General features: G+C 58.5%; 3 protein-coding genes across 3 annotated transcripts in view; all 3 read right to left on the bottom strand.

Annotated features, from left to right (window-relative positions):
• Positions 1 to 97: 97 nt before the first annotated feature.
• On the bottom strand, positions 98 to 2388 carry TTC9B (tetratricopeptide repeat domain 9B). The gene is made up of 3 exons (XM_045442337.1): positions 1882 to 2388; positions 1196 to 1378; positions 98 to 321 (listed from the first exon to the last, which is right to left on the bottom strand). Exons 1-3 carry the CDS (start codon positions 2294 to 2296, stop codon positions 194 to 196), a joined length of 726 nt encoding a protein of 241 aa, XP_045298293.1. The 5' UTR covers positions 2297 to 2388; the 3' UTR covers positions 98 to 193.
• A 3230-nt stretch (positions 2389 to 5618) lies between these two features.
• On the bottom strand, positions 5619 to 8594 carry LOC123578513 (cyclin P). Its single transcript, XM_045441371.1, has 6 exons — positions 8538 to 8594; positions 8208 to 8408; positions 6881 to 6970; positions 6648 to 6803; positions 5944 to 6102; positions 5619 to 5867 (listed from the first exon to the last, which is right to left on the bottom strand). Exons 1-6 carry the CDS (start codon positions 8592 to 8594, stop codon positions 5631 to 5633), a joined length of 900 nt encoding a protein of 299 aa, XP_045297327.1. The 3' UTR covers positions 5619 to 5630.
• Positions 8595 to 12415: 3821 nt separating this feature from the next.
• The window catches only part of AKT2 (AKT serine/threonine kinase 2), a 51455-nt gene continuing 45653 nt past the window's right edge, over positions 12416 to 18217 (bottom strand). Inside the window, exons 10-14 of the mRNA XM_045442338.1 lie at positions 17425 to 17553; positions 16985 to 17199; positions 16417 to 16504; positions 16212 to 16314; positions 12416 to 15193 (exon numbers count right to left, since the gene is read on the bottom strand). Coding sequence (XP_045298294.1) covers positions 15114 to 15193; positions 16212 to 16314; positions 16417 to 16504; positions 16985 to 17199; positions 17425 to 17553 — 615 coding nt within the window. The 3' untranslated portion in view covers positions 12416 to 15113. The remainder of the gene's footprint in view (positions 15194 to 16211; positions 16315 to 16416; positions 16505 to 16984; positions 17200 to 17424; positions 17554 to 18217) is intronic.

Here is an 18217-nt window from a genome sequence, read left to right as displayed (position 1 = left end):
CCGAGCCTCTGGGTTTCTGGGGTCCAGGGGGTGAGGCCCAGGTGCACATTCCCTCTCCGCCTCCCCGTCCCCACAAGACACCACACAGAGGCTACAGTCACCAGTGACAAGTGCTTTACCAGCAAACACGTGAGTCAGGGGAAGTTACATGGTGAGGTGGGAGTGGGGGTAGCGACAGTCCCCCAGGTTGGCCTTAGCCTATGACATCCCGATTCCCTGGCCCCGCCCCGGCCCCAGCCCCGGCCCCACTGTCTTCCCGCTGGAGGCTGCGACGGTTCATCTTCAGCTGGGTCAGCTGGATGTAGCGCAGGACATTGGTGTCTGCAGGGGAGGCGGGCACGGCATCATCTGGGTGTCCTGGGGCAGCTCGCACCTCATGGTCCCCAGCCTTCAGTGCCCTCCACCCCCAAGCACAGCTACTGTTGCCAAAGCCTTTACCCCAAAACCCCAGCCACAACAGGCAGAACGGGGGCATTTCTTTTGCTGTGCCCTCTGCCAGGAATGCCTCTGCTCACAGACTTCTGTCGTACTCCCTCCCCGCCCCCGCCAGCCTCCCGTAACATCTGCAAGAAGCCTGTTCTCTCTAAACCTCTCACCAGGAAAACCAGTCTTGCCTCTGCCCCCACAGCCCTGTGTCCTGTACCTGTTGTGCGCCCTTTTCATTGGCTCTCAATACGAGACTATTGTCTCTGCACCGCGCCCCCCCCACACACACACACGTGCACCCTGTGACGTCCCAGAGGGCAAGCAACAAGCCTCCAACTGGGCCAAACCTGCCCCTCCCACCCCCGCCCCTGCAAACGTCTTGTCATTGCCCACCCTGGGGTCTGCCTCCCTGCGAGTGCTCAACAAGTAGCGGGTGGGTGAAGCGCCCGGGTGAAGAGGTGAGTGAGTTGGGTTCGTGAGCGGATGAATGAGTGGGGGGTGAGTGGATAGGGAGTGGCTGAGTAGGTGAGTGGGAGGCTGAGGATGAGTCAGTGACTGAGCCGATGGGAGGTGGTTGGGTGGATGTCAGAGGAACATGGGTGAGTGAATGGGGGGTGAGCGCCTGCGTGGGTGGGTAAGGAGTAGGTGGATGGAGAGGTGAATGCTGGGGAGGAGGCACAGCACTCCCTTGAAGCAGCTCGGCTCTGAGCCTCCCTTGTTCCCTTGTTTCCTCTGCTCCAGCCCCTTTCCCTGCTTTGTCCACCCTCACCTGTGGGCTCCCGGCTGCGGGCCTCCTGCAGGTAGCGCAGCGCGCGTGCATAGTCGCCCAGGTGGTAGAAGGCAATGCCAGCGCGGTAGGTGGCCTTGAAGTTGCCCTGCTGCTTCTCCAGGACCTTGAGACAGTACTCGCGCACCCGCTCATAGTTCACCAGCTCCGACTGCAGCAGGCAGGCTGCGGGGACACCGGAACCGGTGCTCACAGAGCCTGACGGCACCCCCAGAGCTCATCTGACTGCTAGGAGCCTGGCCTTCAGGGGACTGTTCAGGCCACCGGGGCCGCCAATCTTCTGACCAATTGGGATAGAATCATTCTGCGCCGCCGCTAGAGGGCGCGAAAACAGACAAGCGCTCCCGGGCAATTAGCTGGGAAGTTTCTGCAGGGGAGAGCACTAAACACAATCTCAGGTGAGGGGTGGGGCCTTGAATCGGTAATCCAGGGTAAAATTTTCTCATCTGAGGTTCGCAGGTGACAGCCCAGAGCCCATTTCTTGCCTCCCAGCCCTTCCATCCCTGTGTTCCCCTACGTCCCCAACCCCTCCCCTTGATAAATTCTGGGGTCTCCCTTCACAGACCCCAGGTCTGTTTCATTCAAGCCTCCAGTCCCCCGCTCAAGGCTTCATGATTGCCCGTCACTCCCTACTCCTCTCCCGTATGCGTCCCCCGACGGCCCCGTACCCGTGAGAGAGTCATAACATTCCACCTCCGTGTTCTCCACCAGGCGCCGCTGCTCCTCGCTGAGGCGGGCTGGCCCCGGGCTGCTGGCGGGCCCGGGGGCGGGGGCGGGCAGACCTCCAGGGCGGGCTCCCTGCGCCGCCTTCAGCTGCAGCAGTGCCCGGTGATACTTGCCGATGGCTTCCCGGAACTTCTTCTCTCGGTAGCAGCGCTGGCCCTCCGCCTTGAACGCCACGGCGGCCCGCAGGCTGCTGTCGAGCGCCGCGCCCAGGCCTCCCGACGGCTCTGGGGCAGGGCTGGGCCGAGCCGAGCCATGGCGGGGGCCCGGGCCCGGCGGGGAGAGGGCGGGAGGCGGGCGCGGTGGAGGCTCCGGGGCAGCGCTGAGCATCAGCACCGGGGACAGCGCGCCGCGCTGCATTGTGGGAAACTCCTGCGGCCGCCGCTGCAGCTACCGCATCGCCCCCCGCGGGGCCGGTCCCCACCCTTTCTCCGCCCCCGCACCTCCGGCAGTCGACTCCGCCTGCCCCCTATGGGTCTAGAGAACCCCCTCAGGACTTTCCCATTCTATCCTCCAAATCAGCCCAGCCCTAGTTCTTCAGCCGGCCTCTCCCTTGTTCCCACTCCCCTTACCTCCCACCCTCCTGCCTGCTCTCCTCCCCCCATGCCCAAAGCTCCCAAAGCTTTCTAGAAGGAAAAGACAAGTCTTGGGGAAAGAGCAGGAAGATATCAACCTCGTTGGAAAGCTGGTTTTCAGACCCCTAGTCATTTCCCATATTTGGATAAGAACACAGGTTATGGACTCAGGCTGCCCAGAGTCAATTCCCTGCTTATTTTCTCACTAGTTGTAGCACTTGGACACATCACCCAAAATTACCTGGGACTCTATATCCTCGTCAGTAACATAAGACAATGATAGCAGCTTGGAAACCCGTTTGTTCATCTATGCAACAAATACTCACTGATATATTTTCTGTGACCAGTTCTGGTCTGGGTGATGCCGGGAAAGAGCAGCTACTGAGAGAGCCTTGGACCCTACTCTCTCTGAGCCCCTAGTCCATGGGGAGACAGACCAGTGACCCGACAGTGACAGCCCAGAGTGGGCTCACCTGGGAAGCTCAAAGTGGCCAGGGTGGGATAGGGAGACACAGGCAGGGGGTCGAGCCCTGGATGGGGGAGACACAACAGGTTGTCAGGGTCCAGAGGAGGTGCCTGCCCTAGACTGAGGCAGTGAATGAAGGCTTCCTGGAGGAGGGGATCACTCTATGAACCAAAGAGATCTGCTTCTTGTCCTGAGTTCACTGTCTGGGGAGGAGACACAGTGGGAAAGCAGACAAGGGACAGCCCGGAGTGAGCGGCACAATAATGCACAGAGAAGGAAGCATGTGAGAGGCTTTTGAGAGAAAAACAGGGTGAACAGGTGAGCGGGATGGTTGATCTTCCACTCTCCTTAGCTGCTCACTTGGTGGTGGGACCTTGGCCAAGCTCCTTGATCCTCCTCCACCCTGCCTTCCTCCTGTGTGACCTGGGGATACTACGTGAGTGTATTTCAGAGTAGTTGTAGGGACTGAATTATGTTATGTAGGTAAAGCACTTGGCGCAGAGCCTGGCACAGGAATGGGCAATTAACAACCCCTGTTTCTTATCACCCATGAGACTGTGAGGTGTATGATCTTAACAGCCTGGCCCCAGGGGCACCTGGCTGGCTCAGTCAAGAGCCTGGCCCCGAGTCAGCACCCACGTATAGTTGTTGAATGAATGAGTGAATGAATAATTTCGGGTACTGTATATATTCCCACCCTCCCCCACACCTGCAAGACCCTGGTTTGGGCCTCAGCTCCAAGCACCAAGCTTATATTTCCACTCTCCCCTCACCCTGCCACCGCACATCCTCTTTCTGGAGGCCACATGGCAGGTCCCACCCGATAGGTCCAAACCTGAACTCAGCACTTAAATATTTTCTGAGCACCTACTAAATAGCTAGGTGCCAGGGGCTCGGCAGAAACAGGGGACAAGCATACCTAGCTCACAGTCCTGCTAGGATGTAGTGCTAACAATTTCCATAACACCTACCGTCAGGCACCGTCCTAAAGTTCTATGTACTTATTAACTCACATTCTCATCACACCTCTATGAGGCCAGTGCTATAAATATACCCATTGACACTGTGGCTCTTCAGGGGTTAAGTAAATCAGATCCTATTTATAGAACACTTGCTATCAAAGACCCATACTACCCCAGACTGATGACTCTCACAGGCCAGCATATTATATGTGATGTGTCGGGCTTGTCCAACCATTAAAAAATAGTGAATGTGTTGCTAACTTATAAACGTAGAGATACTTATGGAACCGTAGATGTTCAGCTACACTTGAACAAAATCTGAAAATCTGGCAACATCGAGGTAGCATTCCTTATGGCTGGGGCAGGTGTTCTCAGCTTCCCACAGTCCCCATCCCTCCCAGTTTCTTCTCAGCTTGAGACCAAGAGCCATTCAGATTGCAGCGTCTCTGTCCGTTTATCTCCACTAGGCGGTTACGCTTGGGATGCTAGTTTTAGGTCGCGGAGCCGCGCTTGCGGAAGGCCGCCAGTGCCCCCTGGCGGAGAGGTCCAGTATTCGCCTCGTATCTCCCAGCCGCCATTAAGAGACTTGGTAAAGAACATCCAATCAGAAAGATGAGAGGCCCGGAAAGTGACCAATCAAAAGCGAGAGAGGGGTCGGAATTCGACCAACGAGGACAGAGAGCGCTCAGAATAAAAAAACCTCTTTTATTGAACTGGGAGAAGGATAAACAAGCAGAGTCTTTTTTTGATGGGGTGTCCAGACTCAGGGAGGCCCGGGCTGGGGGCGGCGGAGCAAGCGGGCGGCGGCGAGGCTGGTGCCCTGGAGCTGGGGCCGCGCGTACTTGAGGAAGGTGGCTGCGCGGCCGGGCGCGGGGCCTCGCAGCGCGGCGCGGGCCATGCACGGCTCGAGCGGGCGCAGCTCCGCGGGGCTGCGGCGGGGAGACGGAGAAACTGAGGCGGGGGCAGGGGCAGCGGTGAAGACGACCTGTCCTCGGACCAATCAGGGGGTCTCGGGAGGTTGGCCTGGAGGGCGCCGAGGACGGGCAGACCCCCGATTCTCCCCCGCAGGACGAGGCCAGTGGAGAGCAGGAGGGGGGCTGAAGGTGGACAGACCTCCAGCTCTACCCCGGAGGGTTGGGGGGAGAGGGACGGGCTGGGCGAAAAGAGGACTCACCCTGGCATCCAGTTAAATGGTTAATAGAGAGGTGGGGGGCGCCCCTCTGGACACCCCGTTTGCGGCCAGAGGGGCAGCTGGGGGACTCGAGGTTGGCCGACCTCTCATTCTCAACCTTGGGACGCAGTTAGGATCTTCCGAGGCCAGGAAGATGCTCTATCTTCCACCCTGGGGCAAGGTTAAGAGTCCCCAAATCTAGACAAACACCTCATTCTCGGACACCCCCAGACTAGACAGGCACACCATTTTCTCACATCCAGAAAAATCAAGTCTGGGTGCACCCCCTCCCCTGGCTCCAAGATCTCTCATTCTCTGAGACGGTAAAGACGGTGACCGGGAAGGGGCGCCTGGGTGCCTCGTCGGCTGAGCGTCCGACTTCAGCTCAGGTCATGATCAGGTCAGCTTGTGAGTTTGAGCCCCGCGTCAGGGTCTGTGCTGGCAGCTTGGAGCCTGGAGCCTGCTTCGGATTCTGTGCCTCCCTCTCTCTGACCCAACCCACTCGCATTCTGTCTCTCTCTCAAAAATAAACATTAAAAAAAAAATTTTTTTTTTTAAGTAAAAAAATAAAGACTGACCAGGAATGTAGGTCCCTGGAGCCATACCTGTAAAGCGCCGGCTCCAGGCCGGAGCCCGCCCCGTCGAGCAAGCGATGCGCCAGGCTCAGCGCCGCAGCTGCGCGCCGACCCGGCTCCCATCCCGCTGCCTCGGCCTCCAGCAGAGACAGCTCCAGAAAATAGGTGGCAAAGAGCGTCACCTGCCAAAGCCCCGGGGAAATGAGGCCACGCCCCAACCCCCGTACAAGCCACGCCCCTGCCCCCCTTGCCCCGCACCTGGGGGCTGCTCCCGGCCAGCGCGGCGAGGAGCCCGAGGCAGAGTAGAGGGCCCGGGTGGTGCAGCCGGAAATCCAAGCGGCTCAGGATGCGGCGCTCTGCGCGCAGGAGTTCGGCCCGCGAGAAGGAGCCAGCGCCCAGGAGGCAGAGGGAGGCACACTGCGGGTTAGGGGGGTGGGGGTGGGGTGGGGGGGGGAGAAGACGTGGGGGAGTCTTGGACCCCTGCCCTGCAGCGCTTCAGTCTCCGTTCTGGACCTCGATTTCCTAGTCTGTAAAGTGGGGCCATTGATTTGTTGTCTGGAAGCCATGGAGAGCACAGGCTTCAGAATCAGACCTGGGTTCGAGTCTTACTGTGCGACAAGGACATCACTGAAGCTCTGAGGCTCCGTTTCCTCGTCTATAAAACGGAAATAGTCCTCTCTACTTCACCAGGCAGCTCTGATAAGGCACCGGCTCGAACTACTCAAGGGCCCCAACGACTGTTGTTCAAGACTGACTCCAAATCCCACCTGTTTGGGGCAAAATGTCCTTCCCTGGGCCTCAGTCTCCTCCTCCAGTAAAGGGACACCGTGGTAGCCCTGACCTCATACAGATATGCTGGGATTCCAAGAGTGAGTAAAGCGCTAGCTCGGCACACGGTAGGTGTTTCATCTGTGACGAGGCGAGAGAGGCTTCCACCCTCCCGAGCCCCACTCCGGAAGTACCTCGGGAAGCACGCATTCCTCCATTTTGCAGGCCACGAACAGGCAGGCCACGCCCAGCAGCTGCAGGCGCTGGAGGCGCACTCTGCCGGCGCGCAGGTAGGAATCGAGCAGGTGCACCGCCAGGTAGAGCGTGTCCCCCGCCAGGCCCAGGTACTCCTGGGGAGGGGCGTGAGTGACCACCGGGGATCTAGGCTGCGACGCCGGCCCAGCCCTGCCCCCTCCCGGATACGTACGTGCACCTGGATCAGCCAGTCCACCACGAGCGCGCGCATCTCCGGGGTCACAGCGCGGGGCAGGGCCCTCCGGGGCAGCGCGTGGCACACCTGGGGTTGGGCAGGGACAGCCTCACTCTCCACACCGGTGCTTCGGCTTCTCGCCTGAGCTCCAGCCCTAAGTGCAGCAGCCTCCTCGCACCGACTGGAGGAAGCGTGAGTGCCCCGCCGCCCACCCCCGAAACCGGCCTCCAGTCTTCTCCAAATGTGCCTCTATTCCTTGTCCCCATTAGAGCCTTGGACTTTGTTCCGGACGCCTCCCTATCCACCTCTCCAGTCTGTAGCCCTCATGGCCACGGGTCCTCCTAAGCATCAACCCCTGGGTTTCCAGACCACTAGTGGTCACCAGCCCTCCACTCATTCTCAGATCCTCCCCCCAAGGGTCTTTCTAAAATACAAAACTGGCCAAGGAACTCTCCAGCTTAAAACCCTTTCATGGCTGCCAGGACCCTCAGGAGAAAACCCTAACTGCTTTCTGACTCTCAGGCACTGCCCCCGCCACCCCCCCCCCCCGCCTCTGACCCCCCTTCCCCCAGTGCCAACACTGCCAACCTCTTCCCTTGTCTCCCCTCACAACCCACACTCCAGCTGCATCAGCCTTCTCTAGCCCTAGACTATGCCAAGCTCATTCCCACCCCAGGGCATTTGCACGATCCTTCCCCAGCTCCCTGCATTGTCGATTCCTCAGCCCTTCAAACCTCAGCTCGGCTTTCCTACACAGAATTCTCCCTACACCCATTGCACTCCCTCTCGGTATTTTCAGTCTGGAGATAACCTGCTGTTTCCTCGTGTGTTTTGTCTGTTTGCCTCCCTAGGCTGCTGGCACCACAAGGGCAGGGATTTCTCTCTGGATCACACCTGTATCTCAGTTCCTAGAGTCCCTGGCTGGGGAGACACAACTCACAAGATGCTTCTTGAATAAATTCATCCCTGCGGTGTTTCTCCCGACAGTGCCTATCTTGCACAGGTATCTGCAGACTTACAGAGCCTGCACTTTGGTCTCGGGGGCCTTTCTGCAATGACTGCCTACATCGGCTTGGCTGTCCACAATGACAGCAGACTATGTTGTTCATGACAGCATCCCCAGGGCCGGGAATATGCTCAAAAACATTTGGAAAGAAACCGCTAAGTGTTTGTAAGCGAATCCATGTCAGAGACAAGCGGGAGGGGCTGTGCACTAGCAAAGGAGGGGCTGCAGGCAGCCGGGCGTTCCGGAAGGCTCGTGGAGTGGGCCAGCCTGAGCCTCGTCAAACCCGCACCCCTCTGCTGCCGTCCGGGCCGCGCTCACCATGACTTCGGCGAAGATGTCCCCAGCGTACTCGCGCTCTCCCGCCAGTCCCAGCGCGCTCAGCGCCTCCGCCAGCCCGGGCGGCACGCACGGCCCCGGGGGCCGCGCCTGGCGTCCTGGAGACACGCTCGCGCCCTCGCGGTTGCTGTCGGGGACCAGGACGCTCGGAGGCTCGGGGTCGGGCGGCGAGGCAGCGGGACTCTGCAGGAGAGAGGAGGGGTCTGGAGTCAGCGCCCCGGAGACAGGCCCGGGGGGGGGGGGGGGGACCCTAACTGCTGCCTCTCACCAGCATCCTCCCGGCTGGCGTCGACATCCGAGCCCAGCGCCCACCTCTTCCCGCTGGAGCAGAGGACCTGTGGCGGGCGCTTTAAACGTGCCTGCACGCATGCGTGCCGAGCACCCGGGCAGGTGCAGAGGCAATGGCGAACGCCCCTCCAAACCTAAGGTCGGGCAGCTGGAGTCAAATCCTCTTCCTGCTACTAACTATGTGATCGGAAACAGCCCCTCCGAGCCTCCCTTTCCTCAGCTGCAAAGTAGGGATTGTTTCCAAACGTGTAAGTGGTCAGTCTGGGCTGGCGCAGCCACCTCCTCGCTGCTCCCCGGTCCCCATCCCCTGTAGTCTGTCACCCCCATTCAGCCAGAAGGGATCCGGTGCAGCCCAAGTCAGATCCCACCCTGCCTCTGTTCACAACTCCACCGTGTCTCCCATCTCAATGGGAAAGTCCATGAGGTCCTATATTATCCTCCCCACCAGCCCCACCCACCTTGGAGCTCGTCTCCCAACCTCCCCACCCCCCTCATGTCTCCTGCCACACCGGCCGCCTGGCTCCGTTCTCACCCACACGAGGCACGCTCCCACCCCAGCACCTTCGCACTCGCTGTTCCCCTTGCCTGAAATGCGCTTCCCTCAGATCCCTCACTTAAGGTGTTTACTCAGATGTTACCTCCTCTGTGAAAAACGCCATCCTGAGAATTTCCTCTCTCCGTTCTTCACACTTGTTCTCTCGTGAGCACTTACCGCCTCATCTTAGTTACTCTCTCCTGACTAGGATGTGAACCCCATGAGTGCAAGGCTTGCCTTCTGTTTTGTTTTGTTTTGTTTTGTTTTGATTGCTGTATTCCCAGTGCCTAGAACAGGGTTTGGCGCGTGGCAGGTCCTCAAGAAATAGTTGCTGGATGAGTAAGTGAACAGGCTGGATATAATTTACAAACAGTGGCTTGCAAGGACCTGATGAGGTGATGTTGGAGTGAAACCTGAAAGACGAGCTGGGAATGCAAAGGTGGGGTGCGTGGAGGACCGGAATATTCCAAGTGGTGGAAACAGCATGAGCAAAGGCACTGAGGCAGGAAAGGGATTGCTATTTTCAGGCACTGGAAGGGCAGAAAGCCTGGAAAAATGAGCAGAGAGAGGATTGTGAGATGCAGAACTAACAGCTTCCTGTCAGACTTACAATAAAACCCAAACTCCATACCTTGGCCACAAGACCCCTTCGGCCCACTGTTACCTCTCTAACCTCATTTCCTTCCCCATCCCCCTCTATTCCCTTTGACGCACCACCCCCCCCCCCCCCCGGCCTCTTCGTGTTCCCCAAACACACCAGGCACCCGCCTGCCCCCGGGCCTTTGTGCGTGTTGTTCCCTTTGCCTGAACACTTGGACAAAATCTAGGTATTTACATTTTCAGAGTATCTCTACACAAGACACTAACTACAAAGGGCATGTAGTAACTTTACAGCAGAGAGATGTGACAGACCCCACCTTCAGTCATGGGACAGAATCTCATGTGCCTCTCGAGAAGGTGCACCGAGAAGGGCACATCATTTCTGCAAATCCCTGTCAAAGGTAGCTTGAATAGAACCGTGAGGAAACACCGGGCAACAAACTCTCAGTGGGGGACATTCTGTAAAGCGCCCCCGCAACTGAACACAACATGGCAGTCGTTAGCCAGGTCATTTTTATCTTGCTGTGACCACTGGTCAAATCTGATAAAGATCTGAGAGAAGAGGGTTGTTTCAATATTAACTTCCTGACCTTGATAATTGAACTGTGGTCATGTAAGAGAATGTTCTTGTTTTAGGGCGGATATGTAAATATGAAGGGGAAGAAGGAGGGAATAATCATAAAATGTCACGGGAACCTGCATGAAGGGTAGATGAGAATTCCTTGCACTTTTTTTTTTTTTTTTTTTTTTTTGAGTAGGCTTCATGTCCAGTGTGGGAGCCCAACACGGGGTCTGAACTCTCAATACTTGAGATCTAGCAAGACCTGAGCTGAGATCAAGAGTCAGACACTTGGGGGCACCTGGGTGGCTCAGTCGGTTAAGCGTCCGACTTCGACTCAGATCATGATCTCACAGCTCGTGAGTTCAAGCCCTGTGTCGGGCTCTGTGCTGACAGCTCAGAGCCTGGAGCCTCCTTCGGATTCGGTCTCCCTCTCTCTGCTCCTCCCCCGCCCATGCTCTCTCTCTCCTTCAAAAATAAAAACGTTAAAAAAAAAAAAAAAAAGTCAGACGCTTAACCAACTGACCCACCCAGGTGCCCCTGTACTTTTTTTTTTAATGTTTATTTTTGACAGAGAGAGAGAGAGAGAGAGAGAGAGAGAGAGAGCATGAGCTGGGAAGAGATAGAGGGAGACACAAAATTCCAAGCAGGCTCCAGGCTCTGAGCCATCAGCACAGAGCCTGATGCACGGCTGGAACCCACCAACTGTGAGATCATGACCTGAGCTGAAGTCAGACGCTCAACAACTGAGACACCCAGGCACCCCATAAATAAATAAAATTTCGAAGTACATTTATGGGAAGTTGCAAAGATAGAAGAGTTCCCCTTAACAGCCCACACTGAGTTTTCCCTCAACATCTTAGTGTAGTACGTTTGTTACAACCATGAGCCAATAGGGATAACCATCCTCATCAAGAGCACTTCCTGCCAACATGAGATACCCTGTTGATGCTGACCTTGATCACCTGGCTGATACAGTGTTTCTCAGGTTTCTCCACTGAGAAGTTGCTCCCCACCCCTCCCCCCCTTTCTATACCATCCACTCGGGAAGAAGTCACTTTGCAGCCCACACATAAGGAATGGGAGCTATGCTCCCCCTCCTTGAAGGCACGGTACTTACAGAAATTCTACAGAAATGACCTGGAATTCTGTACACGTGTCTGTCTGCACCATTTACCATTTATCTCCATGCCAACTTGTTTATTGAGACTCTGGGTGTAACCCAGGACTGTGCTATTTTTGTTGCTCGAAGTACTTTCAACTTTGCCCAGTGGGAGCACTTTCCATCCACTCCTGTTCACATACCCCTAACAGTAAGGCTCTGCTTTGCAGGTTTTTAAAGTTTATTTATTTATTTGAGAGAGACAGAGACAGCGTGGGGGGGGGGGGGGGGAGGGGCAGAGACAGAGGGAGAGAGAATTCCAAGCAGGCTCCTCGCTGTCAGCACAGAGCCCGATTTGGGGCTTGAACTCACGAACTTTGAAGTCACGACCTGAGCCAAAACCAAGAAACAGTCAGACACTTAACCGACTGAGCCACCTGGCCGCCCCTGCTTTTCTGGGGTTTGAGCAAGCCCTTACTTTGGGGCACTATGAGGCGCCCCAGGCCTAGAATCATTTTAGTACTATTTCTGAAAGTGTTCTTCTATGAGCCTGCAGTGACTTACAAAATAAAGTTAAAAATCTGTAAATCACCACACGTTTTCCGGAAAATTATCGGACACGTGTTAAAATACAGCCACCCTGGAACGTGGGCCACAAAAGTGCCAGAAAGATGGATCCTTAAGGTTTATTACAGCGCTGTTGTAGCAGCAAAACATCCGGAGACCGAGTAAATTGTCAACTAGGGCAGTCTGGATCGGGTGAGGCATACCTGCCTCGTGAGAGGAGCCTCATGAAGCAAGGTCCCCAAAATGCAGAGGGAGACTCTCATTTCACCAGGGACCAGCCCACCCTAGTGTTCGTGTGTCGGCAGGAGCGTTGGGAAAACGTGGTAGGCGTAGCCCGGGGACTTGGCATTATTCACTGGGACAACACACCACCAAAGGGAAAGAGCCTTTTTATGGTGCCAATGAGAACGCCAGGAAGGGCATGCAGGGCCTGGGATCTGCGTGGATTTTCACTTTTTCTTCCTCGTACTTCGGTGTTGCTTGCATTATTCACTCTCACAGACATACATGACACGAGACAAAGTAATCCACTCAAAATGAAAATTTTCCAATTGGTAAAATTTTATTATTAAAACTCTTCCACCTGAAACTCCCTTTGGGAAAAAGTTCTACAGAAGGAAGCACCACTACATCTGGGGAATCTATGTTCGCCCGAGGGAAGTGTTCGCGAGCCTGTGGGCCCAGAGCCGGGGACCAGGGACCAGGGACTGCGAGGCGATCTATCGGACTGAGGTAGGCTCAGGATTTCCTTGGAGTGGGGCGGGGAGATGACGAGAGAAGGAACTGGCACCGGCTGCCTCCGGGGCCTTGACTGGAGGGAAAAGTAGAAGGCTCTTCTTTAGAAGCTTCTACTGCTGCTGGTCTTATGACCACCAGCACATGCTTTTGTAATTAAATAAATAATAAAGTCCACGTGAAGAAACGGCCACGCCTTCCCGAGTCTAAACTGGCCCTGACTTTTCTCTGCTGCCCTCACTCAAGATCTCAAGGACTCCACGCGTGCGAAGCAGCCCTAATGCCTGGCGAAATCGGACACCAAATTCATCTGTGCCAGGGCAGCCCTGGTCCCAAGGTGCGGGAAGGGCGGTTCAAGCTCGGGAACCACAAGGTAAAGGGGACAAGCTCTCAGAGGGTCCCAGAGCTGGGGGAGGGCTGTGACCAAACCAGAGGCGTCCACCTCGACTCCCATGCATACGCCAAGGATTCTGTGTTGGAATCGGGGGGCCTCGAGGCTCCCTGGTTTGGCATAAATGGGGAGAAGGGGACTGCATGTGATGCCCGGCCCTGGGACTCCAGGGTCACGTGAAGGGCATCCACTCCCACACCTGCACTCCCAGGGCTCAGGGGCACCTCGCATGCCCTACCCTTTCAGAGCCAGCCAACTACCCCCCCATGCCTCCCCCCCTCCCTCCCCCCCCCCCCCCCCTTTTAGCCCAGGCAGCTTCTGAAGACCGGGAATGGCCTCTGCCCGCTGGAGTCACAGCCCAGGCCCGGGCAGCTTCCCAAAGTCCTCAGCGGCTCCCACCCACAGCGGCACCCACACAGAGGCCCAGCCACCCGCCCTGCCACCCGAGGGGACACAGCTCCAGATGGCCAGGCCCCGGCACCGCAGACGGGTCCTAGGGGCAGGTCAGTGGGGCCGGGCTCCGCAGGCAAGTAACGGCCCAGGGCGGTGGGCCCCGGTCTGAAACGAGTGTCTTTATTGCTTGTACCGTACAAATGGGAGGAAGGGGGAAGGCCAGTGGGGAGGACAGAGAATTGTCAGAGAAAGGACATACGCACACAGAAAGGAAAAAGACCCCCCACCCACCCAAACCAACCCTCACCCCACCCTAGGATGTCTCTCTCAGAACTACCTAGTACAGGAGGTGGGGCAGGGAGATCAAAACCACAACTAAATTCCACACACCGAGAGATGTTGGGTGGTGGGGGGGGATGGGAGGGAGAGCGGGCAGCAAATGGATCCCAGGTGTGGTCCTCCTGCTGGGCCAGCACCCCTCCCTCAGGGGATGAAACGCTCAGGCCCGGGGACAGGGCCCAAGTCCACGCACACCACACACTCAAGGCCGAGACACACTTGCCCTCACGCACACATACCCAACACACATGCACGCACGCACACACGCCCGTGTGCATCCACGTCCGGGATGCAGAGGGACATCCACAAACACACATAGTCTGAGGCACATACCCCCGTGCCCACAGCACTGACACATGTTCACCTTAAGGCTGCAGAACGTGGGGCCCAGAGGCGGGGGGGGGTAGAAAGGGGCCCTGGAGCCTCCCCTTCTCAGAGGCCCTCACCCCAGTACGTACCAGAGACCCCCCCACCCCACCCCCTCTTCGACCCCAGTCCATGGGGCCCAATACTGTCTTGGTGCGAGATGTGTAACAGCCGGGGCTGGCACCCCTCCGCCCCAGGCGGAAAGAAGGGGGTGATCCCAGCCCCCATCCTTGGAAAGAGCTGGGGCTGGGCCCGGGGTGCAGCGGGAGTTAAGGCCAGCTGGAAGGAAGCCCTGGTAAGGCACAGGACTGGGTGGCGGGGAGGCCAGTCCCCAAATGTTCCTCCTGCCTCATCCACAGGGTCAGGAGAGCAGCTTGGGAGGCTGGGGAAGGCGGGGCAAGGAGGCAGTGCCCATCCCCCAACCACACGAGGGAGCCCTGGACCCCCAATCCCGCACCTTCCAAAGGCCCCAGCCTGTCCCTAGACATTATTGCTTTTCTGCCCCTGTGGGATGAGGGGCTGGGCTGCCCGAGCCAGGCCGCTCTGAGCCTAACAGCAGGGCACGGAAGGCAGCAGCGGGGCACTGTCCGCGGGGCATCATGTCCCACAAGGTGTCCCCTGAGGTGTCCCACGAGAAGGCGACCTCTGACAGAGACAGACTGCCTGCAGGCGTCTGGCCAGAAATTCAGGCAGGACCCACAGCCCCACGCTTCGCCCCTCCCTGGGGCTCGTGTTGATTAAAAACCGGAATCCCTCCAGCGGAGAGTCTCCCAAAGCCTGGTCTGAGCACAGAGGTGAGGACAGGACAGGATCCTGGAGGCAGGGCCGCTGGGACCGCTGAGGTGAGTTTGGCAGAGGGCTGAAGAAAAAACTGGAAATGGGGGTGAGCAGGTGAGAGATGGGGATGCAAACAAAAAAGGCAAAAAAAAAAGTTTAAAAACAAGAGAAAAGCCCCCGGGCGGTGATGGCAGCCGTGCGTGTCCCGCGGCGGTGGTGGCAGCAGACGGCTCTGCTCACTCGCGGATGCTGGCTGAGTAGGAGAACTGGGGGAAGTGGGTCCGCTGGTCCAGTTCGAGGGAGCCCAGGCTGTCATCTGTGGGGGGCAGTGGGAGGTGGATCGGGGAGAACGGGCCTGCGGATGGCCCGGCACCCCGACCACACCCCCGGGAGCGGGCAAGGGGGCCACGGGGGCCCAGCCTCAGGAAGGGGTGCAGGTGGCGGGAACCCCCAGCCGGTGGGCCATCGGTGAGACCCTCCCCTTCGGCGCCACACTCTGGTCTAGCCTAGACCCTTGGCCCCCGCCCCGCTGCCGCCCCCGCCCCGCTGCCGCCCCCGCCGACCAGCCCCCACGCACAGCCAGAGGGGCTTCGGAGGGCCCGGAGGCAACCCTGTCCCCCTCCTGCACAAAACCTCTCCGTCGCTCCCCATGAAGCAAGTTCCCACTCCTTCCAACGGCCCCCAAGATCCTCTTACTCTGGCCCCCTACCCCCTCTACCCCAGCTTCTGCAACACTCCCTCCTGGACTCTCATTCCCGAGTGCCATTCCTTCCGCCAGGAACTTGGCTCAGCTGCCCGGCCCCCCCACCCCCCAGGAAGCCCCCCGCTGACTCGCAGGCCAGGTCAGGCATTTCCTCTGGGTTTCCCCAGTCCCTGGGCTTCTATACCCTCGACCTGACCACTCTGGGCTGTCACCCCACCAGGCCTGAAGCTCCCTCAAGGCAGGGCCCAGGGCCGTCTCAGTCACTGCTGTCCCCAGCACAGCCCAGCACTGGGTGGGTGAGAATCAACGAACCAATCCAGCCCCAGAGACGTGGGCAATTTGGGAAGACAATTATGAATGTGCCATCCCAGCAGTGACAACTTCCTGTGTCTCCTGCCCAGACCCCTCCCCGCTGAGCTCTGGAATGTGCCGTGGCCAATGGCTCCTGGCGACCCTCACTGGGTGTAAAGGTGCACAGACCAACAGCCAAAAGCCCTTTGAGCCAACTGCTGGCAAACTGCCCAGACACGGGGAGGGGGCCTACGAGCTTCCTCCCCGGAACTGGGTCAAGGGCAGACCCCACCCCTCCGTACCCAGCTGGGCCCACGGGGGGAGGGCCTGAGACACTCACAGCGGTCCGGGGGCGTGATTGTAATGGACTGGGCGGTGAACTCGTCGTCAAAGTACCTTGTGTCAACCTCAGAGGTGACCTGAGGTTTGAAGGGTGGCAGGAGCTGCGGAGGGAAGGAACCCAGACTCAGGACCCAGGGGATGGGAGGCCTTGGCCAAGATCACCCTCGAGGGGCACTGCAGGAACGGGTGGGCGTGGGGCTCACCTTCTTCTGCACCACGTCCTGCCAGTTGACACTGAGGAAGAACCTGTGCTCCATGACCTCCCTGGCATCGCTGGGCCCCCCGCCGAGCCTGGGCAGAGATGGCCATGAGTACCCGCCTCCCGGGCCAGCGGCTTCTGGGAGACGGGCCTTCAGCGCAGGCCCTGAGCGACCTCTAGTGATTCTGTCCTGGCCACAGACCACCATTCCACACAGGAGAAAACCATGGCTCAGGGAAGGGGCTCTCAGCCCTGGGTCACAGCCCCAGGGGATCCCGACCCAGGACTCTGAGTCCAGAACAGGAGCCGAGAGGGTGGCCTCGGCCACCCTCGGCCAGGCTCAGGGCTGCCGTGACCCTCAGCACACCCAAAGAACGAGGCAGTGCGGGCAGGGCGCGAAGGACGGCCTGGCCCCAAGCGAGTCCCCCCCGCCCCGGGCCCAAGCTGCGGGGACTAGTGGAGGCGCCGTGGGGATGACACACAGGCGTGCGCCTGTGGACTCGGCCCCCTCCGCGCGAGGGGACAGCGCAACAGGTAGCACTAGGCCGGGCGGGACAGACTCCAGCCCTCACCTCTGCTTGGGGTCCTTCTTAAGCAGCCCAGCAAGCAGGGACTTGGCCTCAGGGCTCAGTGTGCGTGGGAAACGGATCTCCTCCATGAGGATGAGCTCGAAGAGGCGCTCGTGGTCCTGGTTGTAGAAGGGCAGGCGACCGCACATCATCTCGTACATGACCACGCCCAGCCCCCACCAGTCCACAGCGCGGCCGTAGTCGTTGTCCTCCAGCACCTGAGCAGGTGAGCGGGGAGGGGCGGTGAGGGGCCGGGCACACGCCTGCCGGGCAGCGGGGCTGAGAGGGACCCACGGAGGGACATGGCGCTGCCTGTGGCCACGGAGGGCCATCTAAGGAATCGCAGCACGGCCCGCACAGGGTCTGCGCTGGGGAAACCACACGGGTCCGAGGGCCTCTCCTCCCTTGGCCTCGCACGCCCCGGGACCTCCAGCCTCAGGCACCTCGGGTGCCAGGTACTCGGGCGTCCCACAGAAGGTTTTCATGGTAGCCCCGTCACTGATGCCCTCTTTGCACAGTCCGAAGTCAGTGATCTTGATGTGGCCATCTTTGTCCAGCATGAGGTTTTCCAGCTGTAGGAAAAGTCAACGTATCAGGGACGCGTCTTCCCAGGGTTTCCCACCACCGCTCCTGAACCCCACACGCCCTGGCCATTCCCGCGGAGAGCTGTGGCCTGGGGTGGTAGCTGTCGTGCCAGGGGCTCCAGGCCGGGCACTGGGCGCACCCCTAGCACAAAGTCAAGCCCGTGAGGCTCAGAGGGAGGCCAGCCCCCAAGGGCAGCTGGAAAAAAGCCAGGCAGAGAGAGATGGGAGCCAGGCTCTGCCCACCGGCTCCCCACAGCGTGGGCTGCAGCGTCCAACTCTCTGAGCAACGCCAGCTTTCTTCCTCCACTTCTTTTAAGTAGGCTCCACACCCAATGTGGGGCTTAAACCCACGACCCCAAGATCAAGAGTCACATGTTCTACCGACTGAGCCAGCCAGGCGCCCCTCTTCCTCGACTTTTAACCAAACTTAACACAAATGGGCAATTTAGTGGGCTTCTGTGTAACCTCTACCAGGCTAAGGGAGAACGTTACCAAGACCCCTAGAACCCTCTAGGGGCCCCTTGCCTGTTATTAACCATCCCCTCAGCTGAGGAAGAACTTTACTCCTTTGCTTTTCTTTAGTTTCCCCACCTACGTACGCACTGTATGTTTAAACAACACAGATCTGGGGCTCCTGGGTGGCTCAGTTGGT

Source organism: Leopardus geoffroyi, chromosome E2, assembly GCF_018350155.1.
Source record: "Leopardus geoffroyi isolate Oge1 chromosome E2, O.geoffroyi_Oge1_pat1.0, whole genome shotgun sequence".
NCBI lineage: Eukaryota > Metazoa > Chordata > Mammalia > Carnivora > Felidae > Leopardus > Leopardus geoffroyi.
The sequence above is the reverse complement of the archived record's forward strand: the minus strand, read 5'-3'. Positions and strand labels throughout refer to the sequence as shown.